Source organism: Sceloporus occidentalis, unplaced genomic scaffold (genome assembly GCF_023333645.1).
Source record: "Sceloporus occidentalis isolate IW3139 unplaced genomic scaffold, rSceOcc1.0.p SCAF_101, whole genome shotgun sequence".
In the NCBI taxonomy this organism is placed as follows: domain Eukaryota; kingdom Metazoa; phylum Chordata; class Lepidosauria; order Squamata; family Phrynosomatidae; genus Sceloporus; species Sceloporus occidentalis.
The window spans coordinates 2,470,901-2,489,207 of record NW_028317081.1 but is presented as its reverse complement, the minus strand read 5'-3'; the positions used below and the strand labels follow the sequence as shown (position 1 = coordinate 2,489,207).

Here is an 18,307-nt window from a genome sequence, read left to right as displayed (position 1 = left end):
TTAAATGTCTGAACTGGCATACATAGATGTTTAAAGGCATATCCTTCACTTTTTCAGGGACTTATGTACCTTAAAATATATTTGTATCTATCTCAATGAGATCAAAGCAGGGTCTAGCTGAGAATAAGGAATTATAAAATTCTTACATTTTACATGTAGATGGGTGAATAACAATCTGCCACATTCTAGTTTTCTATATTATTTATTATAATTAATATGATTGAACTTATGTATTGTATTAAGCGCTGCGTAAATTGTTGGCGCTATATAAATAAAAGATAAAAACAATAATAATAAAAAAAGCAGCAAGATGCCTCAAGGGACAAAGGCATGGCCAATGAGTTAAGTATCATTATATGGAAGGATTTAAATGCTACATGATTCTAATAATTGGTGGCTTTAGTTTTTTCAGGGTCATAAGAGAAAATTATCATGGGCACCCTTTAAAGGGAGAACAATTTAATTATGCCCAAACTAAGGAGTACAATACATAGGTAATTTTCACGATAGAGGAAGTAGTATAAATGTATGTGTCCACGTGATGTTGCCTAATTGTTCTAATTGCCCCTAATAAACTATGTCAATCTCCTGGAGCTCTTGTGATACTAGAGGTACCAGAAGTAGAAATAATAAAGTGTAGACGCTGCATTTTATAGAGTGAATTGATCTGCACAGCTGCCAAGGGTCCTCGGTATGACACAAGCAAACTATGTATTATTTTTCCTGATATATTGCATATTTAATAAACTCTGTGTTTCATTTTACATTCACTGATTATGAAAGTCAAAGTCCGTTTAGTGACAAAGTGACAGTTGTCAAAACAGGTGAGCATCGCTTGAAACGTCTGACATTTAGGGAGGATAAATATTAGCACACGGCAGGTGCAGGCTGTGTGCCTAAGTAATGTTATCAGATAAGAACAAATGATTCTGTTTTATGCTAGAAATGATTATTTCATTTTTTAATACATATAAATATATTGCTTTGTCCAAAGCTTATCAGGAGGACTAAATGAAATGTATTTAACAGTGTTGAATGAGTGTCAAGATATTTTCAAGCTTCAATTGGTTGTGAAACCAAAAGTTTATTCCCCAAAATTCAATATTTTAGTGAACATTGGAGTCAATTTTGCATGGACTGCAGTGCATTTTACTGCATAAAAATCGGTGTGTGCTATTGGAATTAGAAAATTAGACTTCTCGCTTTTCTTTGGCTGAAAGCAGGAGTATACTTAAGTATACTTTCTTCCTACAGGCTGTAGTGCTCCCAATGAAGCCGGTCACATGCCTGCTAGGTGAACATTGTGATTGGCTGTCACTGTACAAATTGATTTCAATAGGTTGAAATCAAAACTAAAGAATGCATGCATTTATTTGTGCATCCAGTAAAATGGGAGTCCATGAAAAATGTGCATTTTACATGAAACTAGTTCTAGAATGGTTTAAAATACAGATTTGTCCCACCTATTTCGGAATAGAAATTGAGTAACAGTGCCCTCACTGATGCTAGTGGAGAAGAACTTCTGCTGGAAGAACTCTCCTATGCTATGAATTTCATGCTCTTTAGATAAGACTTTATTATGATTGTAATCAAACAGACTGGAAATTTAAATACCGGAAATGTTTCAGTTCATCATCTTCACATTGTTGACTTTCTATGGAATCCCCTATGCACTTCTTCCCACCACCACTAGGGGGTGGGTTATTACAAACACGATTTCTTACTCTTCTACCTGAGCCAGACAGACAGGTGCTCCATGAGGACCAGCAACTCCAGCTACCATCGATGACTCCTTGAAATACAAGAACATTTATGGATAACAAGAATTCCTTGATTTAAACTTCCTTCGTGTACTTTGTTAAATTCCTTTTACTGTAAGTATTTATATTTAAGGATAGACAGAGAGGAAAGTACTGCTTAGTATGTAAATGTGGTCTTGAACTTCTTAAAGAGACAACAATTTCAATTTACATTATGGTCACATGGTTCAAATATAACTGTAAATGTTATGGGCCTTGATATTTAACGTCTTACTGCTCGATGTTATAAAGTATATTTTTATGTATTATGATTGCCTTAAAAAAATCAGAATTCAGCATTAATTACCATGTATTTTTCTCTTTCATTTTCAATTTGCTTCTGGCAAAATCCAGTAAAACATAAAATTTTTAAAACTTCGACATGCACATTAGAACTGTTAGTTTGCTGTTAGTTTGCTATACACATGTGTACATATGTTGTATGTTATAGCTTATATTAAGGAATTTATGCAGTTCATACCTGGGTCATCCTGTACTAAAGTTCCTCCTTCGCAAGCCGAACCATAAGTATATGGCTTACAATGGCAGGCACACTTAGAGCCCACAATGACAGGTAGACCTTTGTTCTGACACGGTTTGCATTTACACGGATCTTCTTCATTCATATATTCCTCTATGGCTCGCTTCAAGTAATATCGCTTTACTGAAGAACAGGGAACCTCTCTTACCAGTTCATATAGAGGTGTCAGCTAAACAAAGAAAATATTTTTTATATAAAAGAATGGAAAACTGGCAGATACATAATCATTAAGCAAAATAGAATCTTTAAACTAGTATTTTAACTGTCCCTAAACACTGCTATTGTCCACTTGTTCTGGATAACACAATCAACTATATATGATTGAGAACCAAAGTCAACACTGTGTCAAAGGCCATTTAATTTTTTGCCACTAAAGTAATTTTCATATCTTGTTTTGTCAGGACAGGCAGAGATAGCACCTTGGATGCAGAGCGTAGAGCCATCATAGTCCCAGTGATGCTGGATCTAGTGGTCCAAGACAATAGCAAGTCCAATAAACAAGCAAGAAACCAGGGTCACAAGCAAACTACATTTAACATCCAAGTTGTCATTTAGCATGTGGCCCATTTTAATCAATCAATCTCAATGATTAAATGACTATTCGACTCTAATAAACTCTTGCTGGTTGCAATGTTCAACTCTACTACAGACTTCCAGATTAGCAAAGACATTACTCTAAAGTTTAACAGATTTTACAATATGTTTAGTATAATAGGGTTAACTGAATAAAATGTATAGTGTATAGTCATTTACTGTAAGCTTTTAATGTGTTGAAATCTTATGCTGTTCCATTTTTCTCTATGAATATTAGTCTACTAAAAAGTATCACCAGCTTCTTTAGATCAATCTATTCCCAGACTTCTTTAGATTATCTGCACTGATACCCATACATGTTGTAGCATACCCATACCCATTTTTCTTTTTGTGTCAATCATAAATTAAATTGTGTTTAATTTTGGCAACAAGCCGTAGGTTGTGTTGTAGGACTTGTTCACCTTGGGTTTTAGCTTTCCTGTTTAGAATTCTACGTTGCTGAAGGTATCTCCTTAGCTCAGTTACCATATGTGATGGCAGCTGCACTGCAAAATGAAATGAAATGCAAGGACATTATCTTTTTTTTAGGTAATGAAAGTCATAAGAAACAGAAACAAAGTGGCATATTGAGTTTAATCAAGTATTACATGACAAAGAATTATCTTTGTATGTTTCATACAGTTTCACTTCTGTATTTGGTGACAATGCTAAACTCGGTATGAGTTTGAATAACCTAAGCATTGCTTGAGTCTTTTCCAAGAGTAAGACTTTTACTGATCTACATTGGTCAGAGTCCATTATTATGGTCATCTCTTTTTATTATATCTCTTTTTTATTATATTTTTATATAAGCTATATGAACTTGTGTGTACATGTATATATGGATCATAACACACACAGGTATATATATATATATATATATATATATATGCCCCTGAAAGTTATTTCTGCCCACCTTAATTCATATTGCTGCAGTTTAGAAATCAACAATTAAAGAAGGGTCACAGAAGATTTTTTATATGTTATTAGTGGACATATAATACATATAATGGGTATATTTTGGTAAATTAGAAAACTGAGTTTTTTGTGCTCATTTTAATAAAATATATGTTGGGAAATCATTTTTTATATATAATTAATAAGTTATAAATAGTCACATTTTGGTTTTGCAAATACATACAAAGTTCAAATGTATTAACTCAGAAATCATACTGCATAACCATAACCCCTGGGGCTGAAAGTGTTAAGCAAGTCCCAGAGAACATATAAAATCATCCCATGCGCCTAACAAAGCTGGCATAGATCGTGGAAGCAGTCGGCGCAGGATGTGAATGGAATGATAACAGCATTGATAAACATATTTCAGGAGAAATCATTGATCATACAGAAAGGTCATCACTATTCTTGTCAGATCCCTAATTACTTTTTGTGTCCAATATTCCCAGATGCAAAAGGTGTTGAAATGTCTACCTATGTAAGACATGATAAATGGGGCCGTCATAACGCCGTTGCTGAAATAAAGGCCTGTGTGATATTATGGGGTTTAAATATATCTTTCATTGTTTCTTCTCCATCTGCAACCCACAGCTTTCAATAAAATGCCTTCACATTCAATTCACTTAAAAAGAAAGGATGTAGCCCTAATCCACACACAAAATGTTAAAAAGTAATATAAGATAACCTTAGGTGTGCTCGGTATTAAAAGCTAGAACTTGAAGGGTTAAAGCTGACTTGTCACCTTCTTTTAAGTATTTTAATAACATAGCAATATGCTTTTACACGTCTAATATATTATGCTTGGAACAAAATGCAGACCTGACATTTTAATTATTTTGATTTGTTTTGTAAGCAAAGCAAGAATCAGGGGAGTGGAGGGAGATTAGCTATTTGCCCCGAACGCCCTATCCTGTATAGTCAGGGAGTCTGAGGTTTACTGTATGTCTTTAACCATTTAATAAAGAGCAGATTTTATGTGTTGTTGATTAATAAAAAGTATTATGTTCAAGGCAGATCCTCAAAAAAAACCTTCTCTTCAAAAAGATCTACAAACCTTCATTTTTATGATGCTGGGCAGATTTGATACAGAACCAGCCCAGGCTGCATATCGGTCCCGGTTTGCAAGCGGATTATCTAAATTGATATAGCTCAAGCCACTGACAAACTTTGGATCTCCTCCTGTGACCTTCACAGAACCACGGACTTCTTTGCCGCTGGAGCCTTTATAAAGTTTACAAAAGAGATAAAACATTAGCTACGCATGTTCATATTAAGGACTATAACTGGGTCCTTAGGGTAAATGGCAGATTCTAAGGGTCGCACAGCTGGCTCCTCCATATTCTACCCTGATCCAACAAGTTCATGTTTAAGAGGGTAACTAGTAACTGAAGTTGGTTTTTGTGGACTTAAAATCATTTCTGGGATTTCCAGGAACATAAGGTCCCATGAGGGCAGCGTGTCATCTCATCACAACACAACAAGCACCATTTTTTGCATGTGTGCCTTAGCTGGGCATTGTACACGCAGCATTCACAAGACACAAAGCCCATTAACCTGCATGCTTCTATTGTCAGAGACTAATGGGTCCAAGTTCTTGACATCACTTCAATCAAAAGGAAACCAATCCAGCCAGTTTGCAAAGCTCTAAAGGTGGACTCTCAAACTCCTCATTATCCCCAACCGTAACATTACCTTTGTTATTTTCTGCTGTGTTTTATGTGGGAGCTGTCATCTAGCTGTCACTTGCTATTACATTTTACATTACTGACGTGCCATATGATATTTGTGGTAATGGCTTTACAGAGGCGTTGCATGGATGCAAACATTTTCCAGTTCTACAGCCTCACGCATAACCTGAAAGGAAGCAAGATGCTTCCTACTTGATATATAGTAGGATTATAATGCAACCTTCCCACAGGAATCATGAGATATAGGATTTAGAACTTAAAATAAACTAAAAATATAAAGTATGCAAGAGGCAGTAGTAGTCATTTATGGTTTTAGGATGTGACGTTACCCCTATTGCAGGTAAATGGAGGTCCTAACAACTTATCTTACTATATCCTGAATCTCATGGGATGTGAGAGGCAAATCTCAATTTAACAAAAAAACCCTTTTATTTAAAACCTAAATATTGCTATATATAAATACTAAAATACAAAATGTGATCATTAATCCTCTGTCATTCACAGATAAATGTATGTATCCATACATGTATTTGTCTCAAAAACCAAACCACCAATACTTACCTGATGAGGATTTTATTGATTCCGCTACCTTCTTACATTCTGTTGACGAAGATGAAACAAACAAAAAACTAAAGCTACTCGAAGTACATTTCTGCATATCACTAATTGTCACACCTGCAAATAAAAATAAAAGAGCTGTTACCAAATAGTAATACTTAAAACATAAGTTAACACACAAACTCCTTTTTTTCCAGTTTAGAAATGATTCATTAATGGTGCAGTTAAGAATTTAAAATAGTTATTTGTAATACCAAAAATATGTTTAATCAAGTTAGAAATGTGAAAATATATTTATAATGGATTAGATTTTTGCATAGAAATAAAACACAATGTTTATCACTGGTAGATGTTATTGGGATCGTAATGTATAATATTTTGAAAGTGTTGAACGATACCATTCTGGGTGAGTTTTTCGCTCTCCAGGTAGAACAGGAATTTGTATTCTCCTCCTAAGGATCCAGACTGCAAGAAGTGGGTTCCATATTTTTCAATAAGTTTTCGATAGGAGGTATATTCGTACACTGATGGGAGATTGAAAAGGTCTTTCCAGAAAGGCTCAGAAAGAGCTAAAAACTCTGCGTCATTGTTTATGAACTGAGCCACCTCAACGTAATTTTGGATAACCATGAGCTGGTAACTCTAGAGAGAAAAATTAGGTTATTCAATTAAACGATAGAATGACATAAGATTGTATATTATTGTACTTTTTATTAAGGTTCAGAGGCATAACTAACAATTGTTTAATATTAATTTGAAGCTTGGATAAACATGGCACTGTCATAGAAAGCCACCTTTGTCACAAGTCTGTTCGTGTGATTTCTGCCCTTCTAGATCTGCCCCAATCAAATTTTGGTGCTTTTATTGTTAAGTGGAAGCAACTAAAAGCAAAAACAGCTCAGCCACAAAGCAGTAGACCACGCACACAAATGGGGTCACTGTGTAGCATCAGCATTTTCTACAGAGTTCCAAACTGGCCCTGGAAGCAACATCAGCAGAAGCACTGTGTGCCAAGAGCTTCATGAAATAGGCTTCCATCTCCGAGCAGCTGCCAAGCATCACCTGGATAGGTGTAAAGCACATTGCTACTAGACTCTGGAGCAGTAGAAACATGTTTTCTGGAGTAATGACTCAAGCTTTACTTGGAGCAGAAATCCATAGGTTCGCGCGAGGCATTAAAGGTCCGTGCGAGCGACTTTATTGGACCTTTAACTCCTGAAGACAAAACTCCTATTGGTCGCTCGTATGGACCTTTAACTCCTGGAGCAGGGAGACCAATGGTGTCCCCAGGCGGACCTTTAACTCCTGGCCCCAAAGCTGCTGCGTACCGTGTTAACCCCGTATTAACACCTTCTAAAAACCAACACAGGTACGGGCGAATAATCGTGGAATACGAAGATTTTTTCCCCCCATGAAGATGAACACGAAGACAAACACGAAGAGTTGGCCGGCGCCCAAGTCTAGTAAAATGTATTGAATATTTGCAAAAAAAACCCCACATGCATACATAAAAAAAAACAATTTGGGAGACTAGACTATCCCTTTTATATTGTTTAACATTTACCTTTTCCTTTGTTTGGCTGAACTTGTTTTCTTTATCGTCCCTATAATTATAATTAGTTCTAACGTGTGTTTCTGAGTTGCGTACATAAGACCAACTGCTGTTGTAAAAATCATAGCTAAAATCATTCTTTGTTTCAATCTGTAAGAAAGAAGCAGAAACTCATTAAATATGGCCAAAGGTGAACTGTACTTTTTGTACTAAGGCCTATTCCATGATACCCATATACTATCCCTCATTCTATTGCATTTAATTTTTAAAACATTGCACATAAGCCTTTTTTATTGCAGTGATAGCTCCCTCTCCCGTCAGTACTTTAGCCTGCTAGACAAACAAGGGTGCCATGGAAAGGGGGATAACGCCATTCCTTGGGGGTTCTTTTCTGGCATAGAGACCCTCCAACTGTAGTTTGGGGTAGCATGGAGGCATTAAAACAATGGTAACAGACAAGAATAATTTTTCATAGCTACCTAGACCCTTTATCATCACTGTATTCTCTTCATAACTCTCCATAACATCTTTAACTGTTTAACTTTGATATTACGTTAATAAGCAACTAATCATACTAATAAGTACATGTAGAAATAATAAAATCATACCTTAAATGTGTAAGTCAGAACATTTTCACTTAACCTGTAGTAGTCTCTGTTGTCAGCGTTAAATACTTTGCGGCACTTCCCCCCAAAACTTTTTGTGTGAATCACATGACTTTTTAATTCTTGAGTAAATATGTCGACACTGCAATAAAACGCGTGAAATAAATATAAACCATTCATAGTTTGACCCAACTCTGTGTAAATTCCCATGTCTTGTATACCAACTGTTTGCACATTAAGGTCCCTATCTCAACCAGAATGCTATACATTAAGAAGACAACATACATTTCCCTTTGTTAACCTCTTAAGGACAATGGGCGGTACCTAAACCCATTGAAAACAATGCATTTTGAGCCCATACATGTACAGGCTATGTCATTAAGGGGTTAAACGAGATATAAGTGAAAAGGGTAGCATTTCAGAAGAATAGGGATCCATGAGACGTAATTCTTGAACATGACAGCACTTTTATAAATGAATTATTTTGGAGGCCCAATTAAACATAATTATATGGCAAAGATGTATAAAAGTTGAGAATTTTGTATAGAAAGTTATCTTATCATTACAAGAGTCAAATGTCTCTGCTCTGTTGTACATTCCATTACTTGCAACATTGCTAAGTCTACTTTTAAAATATTTTAGCCTTGATTAGATTTTTTCCTGTGCGTGAGGACATTTTTAAAACATTGCAGCAGATTTTTTTTATACATAAGACTCAATTAATCTTTCTTTTATGGCAAACAGCCAACTCCTTTTGGCTACTCTAAGGAAATGTGCGTTACCATTGACTGTCTTGGAGAACATTAGAACCCCTACAATCCATGAATCGATAACCAGCATGCACATACATGGAGTATACAGCAGGGTGTCCAGATTCCAGCTAAAATCAGGAACATATTTAAGAAACATAATGGATTTTTATATATGTGTGTTTGTCATTCTACTGTAACAGCTGGCATAGTAGTGGACCGAGCCAAGAACCTTCCTCATAAATTAAAGGAAGTTCCAGAAGAATGGTGCAATTCACAATCACTTAAATGTGTTATAACAACCTGGAAAAAGGTCCTATTTATTACAGATGTAACTACCAATGGTGTCTATTTAGTACAATCTTATAAAAAATTGATAATGTGGAACCTGTGTTTTTCTGTTTCGAATGAAGGTAGTTTAGTTGCTGATGGATTTATAATGAGCACAAATATAAAATATACATTTTTAATAAAAACTATAGTAGTTTAGAATTTGAAGGACCGTTACAGCCATGTAGCCCATCCAGGCAGCACTTTTTGATCCACCATAGGACTTCAAACTTTAACTAAAATTTGGCCTTGCGTTATGCACTGTGCTTCTTAAAGTCTGTGATCAATAAGAACACAAAACTATACCTTCACGGTCTTGAAAAGAGTTTTATTTCTTGTGATTAACAAAGAACATACAGCACTACTTGATTACAGATAGTATATTGGGGAGTTTTATGTCCCATTCAGCTTGTATGCCTTTTATTAAAAGGACACTCCAGTAATTATCTGTACTTTAATGTGTATGATAGCTGAGGGTCCCTTTACATTTAAGTGCTGACGTTTATTTCATTTGGAACACTTTCCTACCACTGATTGTTTTGAGAACTTCCAGACCACAGAGAAGGCGAGAAGCTGCAGCTTCTACCTAAGGTAAGTACTTTGCTCATTTTGTCAACATTTTTAAATAATGCATATTAAAGTACTCATAAAGTACTTTAATGTGTATTCTTCTTTAGAGAGCGCTATTTATGTTTTGCATTTTTTCCTTTTTTTCCCCTTTTTTTGTTCTTCTCTCTTAATTTGCTGCAGTCGTACTCTCTGAGAGAATCTACAGGTTCATAATATTATATTTGTATTAGAATATAACCAAGGTCAGCCAAAAATATTCATGTTCGTTGAATAGAATTAACATTTTCACTTGAAGCTTTATTTATTATTCATATATATATAGTGTGACATGGAAGCCAAATAGAAACTCATAATGCGGCAATGCTTCAATTATTCCCAACTGGCAAAGAAATATTCAGCTTTAGTTGCGCTGTGAACTTTTTGTTTTTGCTACAATGCATGTTTTTTTAATTAGATTTATCAGACATATTGAACAGCATTTAAAAACCAAATTGTAGTCCATATGCGTCTCGCCCTACAGCTTGTTGGAGGACCACAAAGCACAACACAAACCTCTCAAACAGGTGTGGACCAAAGATGATACCTCAAGGGAATCATTGCTAAATAGCCCCAACATTTCCCCCATATTTTGCACCCTTTGCATGGACGTTGATTTTCGCAAAAGGATGACATATATTTGCACCTTAACTTTCAACAACGAAAGGGAAATTCCCTCGCCGCTCCATAATCATGTCATTTTCTCACAAACATTGGAACTGAATCAATGACCCATCTAGTTTCTGCACTCCATGGTATACATGTTTCTTTCGTTGGCTTCTTACTTGACCAGCTTTTATTCAACACTCTGTATTATAAATCAATACCACAATAATATTTTTTGTACAAAACAGATGGTACAACAAATCCATGTTGTATAGAGACTCCAAACATTTATAAAATCATTGGTATGTTAAAATAAACAGGTGGCATACTTGGCATGAATTTGCATAATTTTGTAACTGTAGAATCCACTCCCATACATAAAACCTGGCTTAGTGCAGCCTGGTTTTGTCCTTTAAAAGGGTGCCCAGTTGTTCAACCCCCATGCTAAATGCATTTTGAATAAGTAACCCCTCAAAATCCTCAGTTACTTATTCAAAATGCTAAAAACATGGGGGTACGGACAATGTGCACCCTTTTTTGGCCGAAAAAAAATGTTTGGCTACGTATTCAAAACTTGTAAATTCATACCAAGGGTGCCAGATTTTTTTTTTTACATGCCAATGCTTTTGGGGATGTTTGGAGTTTCTATGCATCACGGATTTGTTGCAGTATCTGTTTTGTACAAAAATATTGTTGAGGTAATGATTTATATTGCAACATATTTTCTGTTTTGAATAGTGTTGGGGTAAATACCAAGTATATATATTTTTAATTAATATGTGCTTGATTACGTTTATGTGTGTATATATGTATGTATGATAGCTGCAAGCCACTTAGACAGCTGTAAGAAGATAATATCACACCTGCATCCTACTTAGGGAAGGAAGGAAGGAAATGCATTACCTGGAGAAACATAGCAAGTCAATAAAATCACACAGTGGGGTCTTGGAAACGCAGGACAGGGACCTCATTTACACATCAATAGAAAAATCCCTTAAAATGACATTGTAGAAACACACATTGGAGACTAGATTGGTGAATCTCACCCTTGGGGCACAGCATACACACTTAGCAGCAGATATTAGATAGATGGGATGTTTGTGATTGGTATGAATGATTGTCATCGGTATATCACAGGTTATATGTTAGTTCTTGGAGGAGGTAACAAGGGTATTACATTTATCATTAATACACAACGCAGAACGGATTACTCTCCACACATATCGATTGGCGGTATTGGTTTGAGAGAGGAGAAGTTTATACAACAAATAGGAAGCTGGTTGAATAAGAAGCTAACTTCAGCATCATCTTTAAGTGCATGCTACTTTATATATCCCCACAACAATCACTATTTTTAGTTAAAAATTACTGCTTTTCAACGCAGACATACTAGCAGTAATTGAACAATTGGCAATTAAAATGTGTTCAGGTCCTACTGAAACAAACTGGAACGGAAATGCAGCCTTAACATATATATATACAGTTGTGTGAACACCCTCTTTGAGTTCTATGGTTCTACATATCAGGACATAACATTCATCTGTTCCTTAGCAGGTCTAAAAATACAAAATACAACCTCAGATGAACAACAACATATTACACCGTGTCATGATTGATTCACAAAAAAATTAAGTCAAAATGGAGAAGCCATGTGTGAAAAACTAAGTACACTTTATGATTCAATAGCTTGTAGAATTACCTTTAGCTGCAATAATTTGTAATCATTTTCTGTATGACTTTATCAGACTCATATTTTGGCCCACATTTTGTAAATACACGGGGACTTCAAGTCAATGGACAATGCATAGAATCATCCAAACAACTGGGCCCCCTCATGCAGAGGGTACTTGGATGGACCTCATCTCTCCTATCTCTGGGGTTTAAGAACTAGAGGAGTAGGTTCTATTTTACTAACCTCCTCCATTTTACAGGGCAGGGATGCAGGAAGAGTATAGCCACAGGATGGGGTCCTTGCCTCCCCAAATATTTTTAATGCCCCTTACCCTAGTGACCATGCGATGGAGAGACAAGAATTCCCCCAAAGAAATTTAGTCAACTTCTTCTATCTGAATAGTTGATGGGGGTGTGAGGGAGGCATGGCTTTTATGAATTTGAATCTCCTATCCCTCTGAGAAAGGAATGAGTTATACCCACAGCACACAAGCTGTCCACAGCTGCCATTGGTAAGTATGGTGGTCCAGGGACTCCCGTTCCATTTAATTTGATTATTTATTTTAAATTTGTATGTGTTTATTCAGGAAGAGGACTCCCAACTCACATTGCAGCCCCTTAGGAATGCAAAATAAATTTTTCAAGTAAACTTTACTCTCCTGTAGGCCAGTATAGGCGAATTGTTAAATTGAAAACACATTTTCTGCTAACTCACAAATGCTTGCAGTTAAGTGAATAGAACCCACTGAATCAAGCCCACTGTATCAAAAACTGACATAACATACATTTATTATTAAGTATTGTGTTGCTGTGTTCTCTTACTTTCAGAAAGAATGTTTTACAATAACCAAAGTCTAGAATAAGATGTTTTTAAAAAGAAAACCATTTCTCACCCCAGTCCAGTAAGTTCTGTATTTGGAGGATATTTATCAGTGTCACAGACTTTGTTTCGAACTTCACAGTTTGTCTCATCAGCACTGTCCTCTTCACAGTCATGGTCTCCATTGCACACCAGTGATTGGCTGATACACTGACCTAAAACCATTCCATATTGTTATTTACGATGCATACAGTTTTTTTGTCTTCGTTTTTTTTTTTTTTTTAAGAACTATGTTAAATACTGTATTTTACCTTCTTTCTACTGAGATTTCTGTTAGGTTACTATATTTTTCTAATATGATTTCTCTACGAGAAAACCTCACAACATATAAAAGAGATTTAATTCATTTTGTCCAAGATGTTTATATTGTTTAACTTGATAAAGCAGACAATAAACCACAATTTGGGACATTATTTGTATAATGGTTCGGTGGCAGTATTCACACCTGCCACGCAGGAGGCCTGGGCCTGATTCCCAGCTGTAGTGCCCAGAAGAGAATTGTTACCAGAAAGGGTTAATAGTGTGATGAAGAGGTAATTGTTAAATGAAAGGGTTAATAGAAACTCTGTCTCGAAATAATATGTTGGAATAACATACCCCTACGCATTCTGTACCTGGTGCAAGAACAAATTACTAGATAACAAGTTTTTAGATAACCGTTAATGAGCATACTTTAGCAGACAACATGCAAAGTCACCTTTTTAAATTTTGTAAACTCATTTGAGCAGGGCCCTCCTGATCGCGTTTCTAATATCCAATTTTTATATTATACCCTACTTATTCTTATTTCTTGTTTACCCATTGCACCCAGTCCATTACCTGAAAAGCAACGGAATCGGTTGCCGCACCCATCCTCTATCGGACAGCCTCTGGTGGGAACACATGGCCTTGTTTCAGATGCACTTCCAGAACATTCAAGGCCACCGAACTGAGCATAGACATTTATAGAGCGTCTTCGCGTCTAAACATTTCAGCAAAAAAGTGACACAGGATTATTATTATCTTATGTATTTACAACAAATCTTACAATTCATATATTCAAAGGGTGTGACAAAATTAGAATTGGCTCACACATTGGCTCTGAAGTGGGTTTTGAGATTTTCGTAGAATACTGACACGGACGGTAAAAGCTGGAGGTTGGGTGGCATATTTTCCTGAGATACTGGACAGCATGAATAAAGTATTCGGGAAAAAGAGGAGATGATACGTGAGGAGGAAAGTTTTAGCTCATGGGAGGAACATGATTATCGAGTAGAGGAGTATTTTGATATGAGGGCAGAAATGTATGGGAGGGGGCAATATTATGGAGGGCTTTATGTGCTAGTAGAAGGCTTTTAGTGAGGAAATAGGAAGTCAGTAGAGGGATTCACAGAGCGGGGAAGCAGAAGAAGAGTGTTTGTGTAAGGAAGATAGGTCTAGCAGTAGCATTTTGGATAAATTGCAGAGGAGAGAGTTGAGACAAAGGAATGGCAGCTGGAAGCGTGTTGCAATCGTCGAAGCGGGCACTAAAGGAATGAACAAGGATATTTTGGCTTCTGCGAGGAATGAGGATAACTCATTAGAAGGCTCTGTCACTGAAGAGAACCTTGCATTAATCAGCAATGTAAAGGATAATTGTTGTTTTAATATTTTTTCAAATTATTAAACTGTGTCAGTTGTATTTTTAGATCAGGTCTACACTAACGTTTACTGTCTTGTGAGCTTCTCCTGTATGATAATAATTAATAATTAGAATTAACAACATTTATAAAATACAATGTTTCCAATATTGCCAAGCAATGGAGAAATCAGGAAAGCTGAGGGATACAGGGATATATATACAGTGACATTGCCACCACGCTATTATTGCTCTTCTATATTGGAGTGCAAAATGTCCATTGACCATAAACTAATCATGAGTAGTATATACGGAACCTGTCAGGGAAAAATGCATTCCAACATTTAGTGCAGATATCAAGATCAACATGCACACTCTGCTCTATTTTCCTGTCTTTCTTAAAAAGATAACATAATATTGGATCACAGCAACACAATGTTCTAATCCTTACGTCAACACGCAATAGTTGAGATGGAAAGGTAAATTGTGCAGGTGCAGAGTTGATGCCCATTTTGAACAGATGGCCTGCTGTGCAAACATAATACAGTGTACATGGCAAATGCCGTTAATCTAAAAATGAAGCTGTTTTGCAATAAGATACCTGGGTTTTAGAACAACCATCGCAGTCAGACCAAGGACCAAATGAATTCCATTTGCAATTCACAGGAGCTTCTTTTCTGCAAAAAAACCCCAAAACATCAGTTTTGGAGACCATCCACGGCAACAAAACATTATACCCTCCCATGGCGATGCCCATCCCTTTGCCATGCCCTATCATGATCACACGTCTTCCTGGTTAAACCCTTCACTTGTGGTTACCCCCCCCATGTATCTAATTTTTTGGTATTTGTAGTTATAAAAAAAGATAACTTTTAAGCAGTGCAAAAAAATTAGTCTTCGGGCGAACATGAAAACGAACACGAAGAGTGCGTTTTCATGTTCGTTCCGAAGACACGCCGAAGAGAAGACAACGGCGGTAAAATGTAGGCGAAGACGAAGACACACCACGAAGATCTTGGTGATCGTCTTCGTCTACCATTCTTCCCCCTCCTAACTTACCTTGTCTTCGCGGCATCGCGGCATCGCGGCATCGCGGCAGCTCACCGAAGTGGAAATCCGCAGGTTCGCCGTCACGGGTTACAGGGCAGTGCGAAGAGCCTATTGGTCGCCTACAGGGACCTCCTCTGGCATCAACCAATTGGTCTCCCTCCCTGTTCAATTAGTTAAATGCCCGTATGAGCGACTTTATTGGTCGCTTGTACGGACATTTAACTGATAGAACAGGGAGGCCAGTGGGATGTGCCGGGTAAGTTGCAGCATTGGGGTTTTAAAAGTCTGCACGAGCGACTCTGTTGATCGTTCGTACAGACTTTTAAAACCCCAATGCTGCAACTTACCCGGCACATCCCACTGGTCTCCCTCCCTGTTCAATTAGTTAAATGTCCAATGACCAATAAAGTCGCTCGTACGGACATTTAACTAATTGAACAGGGAGGGAGACCAGTGGGATGTGCCGGGTAAGTTACGGCACCAGGAGTTTAACAGTCTGTACGAGCGACCCTATTGGTCGCCAGCAGGGGGCTCGTGTGCCATCAACCAATGGCAGACGAGCCCCCTGCTGACGACCAATAGAGTTGCTCATACGTACATTTAAACTCCTGGCGCCAGAGCTGCGTTAACCCCGTATTAACCCCTTAACCGGGAAAACGAAGAAAAACCGAACATGAAGAATGTCCACGAATATTCGCCCGAAGAGAAGACAGGAACAGGCGAATATTCGTGGAATACGAAGATTTTTTTCCCCCCGAAGACGAGCACGAAGACGAACACGAAGAGCCCCCTGGTGCCCAAGTCTAAAAAAAATTTTAATTTATATATAATTCATATTATATGTTATATGGACAGCAATGGAAAAATAAAATACTGCACACATAATCAAATACAGAATCTCAAAAAATATTTACTATCATCGTAACTAGGAAGTACAAAGGATCATTGAAAGCATATAAAGATTTTGACACAAAATAGGTCTAATACAAATGTTTTACCAAATATGAATTTACCAACTATTATAAGCATGAGTGTTTACAGTCCCAGTACCAAAGGATTCAGGTTTAATACATCTCATCAAAAACAGGGACTACTGCTGGACCTTTTCCAACCCTATGGAAATTAAAAAAGTCGTTCTACCTCTGTGGCAGTAAATGATCAAATAGCAACCAGCCCACAGCACCCACATTAGCAGACATTTTTTTGCTTCAGTCATTATCTATTATGTTTGAACAAACTATGTCAGCTTACTGATTTTATGCAGCAGAGCAATTTCCAAAACATACATCATTTTACATAAAAACCCTCCTCACCTTGAAAACACCGGAGCAATTTCAAGAATTCCTAAAAGAGATGGAATCAACAATATAAGCTCCTGCAAATAAAATAAAATGTTGATTAGTTGAATATATCCTATAAATGCAAGACAACTTAAAACATCTTTAATATGGGTTTTCAGTATATCATACTTTGAAAACACATGGATTCTCCCATTCCCTTACCTGGTGAGTACACTAACAGGTCAGGGTATGTCGATGTTCCCCATTGTGTTTCAGATGCATGCCTTGGGAACTGGTTCGGCCCCCACTACCCTCACCAGATCCATCAATTTTCTATTGACATTTCACCCATTTGCCAACCACAATAGCCCGGGAAACATATACATTCCTACTCTTAAAGAAGGACACCTAAAGAGATATTTATGACTTCTTCACTTGGATAAGTAGAGAAACCAAACCCTTTCCAAAACACAAAATTGTCATGTGGCACAAAATCAGATATCGATAGGTGGAAACCAAAAAAATTCAATGTTTTTGAGTAGTTATTTGAGTAAAACATGGAAGGAAATAATAGAATGACAGACTCTCTTGCCTTGAGTTAAATGACATCTAAGGGTACAGAAAGTCTTCACGCCTCCCCTTACTTGGAAAGAGGTATTTGGAGTCAAATGATCGTTTGTGCACAGTCTAACTTTTGCTTAGTCTAAGGCCAGGATGCCAAAATGGTAGAGCACCTTAGTTTGAAAGAAAAGGATTTTACCTATGTCAAGCAAAGCATTGGGGGAATTTGAGGCCTACCTGTGCGCTACAGAAATATGAATAAATAAAAATGATTGTTATAATATACTTTATTTTAGTCAACTTTTCACTAAATATGATTTATTTTGCTCATGCCCCACATATAATCCTAAATTTATATAAAAAGGCATTTTGGAAGTTTTAAACGTCTTTTATTTACAGATGTAGCCAAAGAATCTGTACTAAATGGGCCGGTTGGGGAGATCCCAGATCACCCAAGAGGACAATATGTCCCCAGTTTTTCAATTCGGGAACTGCCACCCACTGGGTCTGTCTGTCTAGACCAGTATACGTTTATGTCTTCCACTGGAAAGCCCTGTTTTCATCTTTTTTGCATGGGCACAGTGCTCATTTTGAAAATCACGTCACGATGAGTGGAACTGCACAGATGTCCATTGATTTTACAGCTCTCTGGCCCGGCCCATGATCCTGTCCCTTTGTAAAAAGCAACACAATGGAGCAGCTAC

At 36.9% G+C, this 18,307-nt stretch overlaps 1 protein-coding gene across 1 annotated transcript in view; it reads right to left on the bottom strand.

Moving 5' to 3' along the window:
* Window positions 1–18,307, bottom strand: part of LOC149283794 (complement component C7-like) — a 145,572-nt gene that overhangs the window by 11,120 nt on the left and 116,145 nt on the right. The window contains exons 2-12 of the mRNA XM_089497306.1: window positions 17,076–17,137; window positions 15,314–15,389; window positions 13,935–14,076; window positions 13,129–13,270; window positions 8,277–8,415; window positions 7,681–7,818; window positions 6,515–6,758; window positions 6,120–6,233; window positions 4,925–5,091; window positions 2,281–2,509; window positions 1,615–1,792 (exon numbers count right to left, since the gene is read on the bottom strand). Coding sequence (XP_089353432.1) covers window positions 1,615–1,792; window positions 2,281–2,509; window positions 4,925–5,091; window positions 6,120–6,233; window positions 6,515–6,758; window positions 7,681–7,818; window positions 8,277–8,415; window positions 13,129–13,270; window positions 13,935–14,076; window positions 15,314–15,389; window positions 17,076–17,137 — 1,631 coding nt within the window. The remainder of the gene's footprint in view (window positions 1–1,614; window positions 1,793–2,280; window positions 2,510–4,924; window positions 5,092–6,119; window positions 6,234–6,514; window positions 6,759–7,680; window positions 7,819–8,276; window positions 8,416–13,128; window positions 13,271–13,934; window positions 14,077–15,313; window positions 15,390–17,075; window positions 17,138–18,307) is intronic.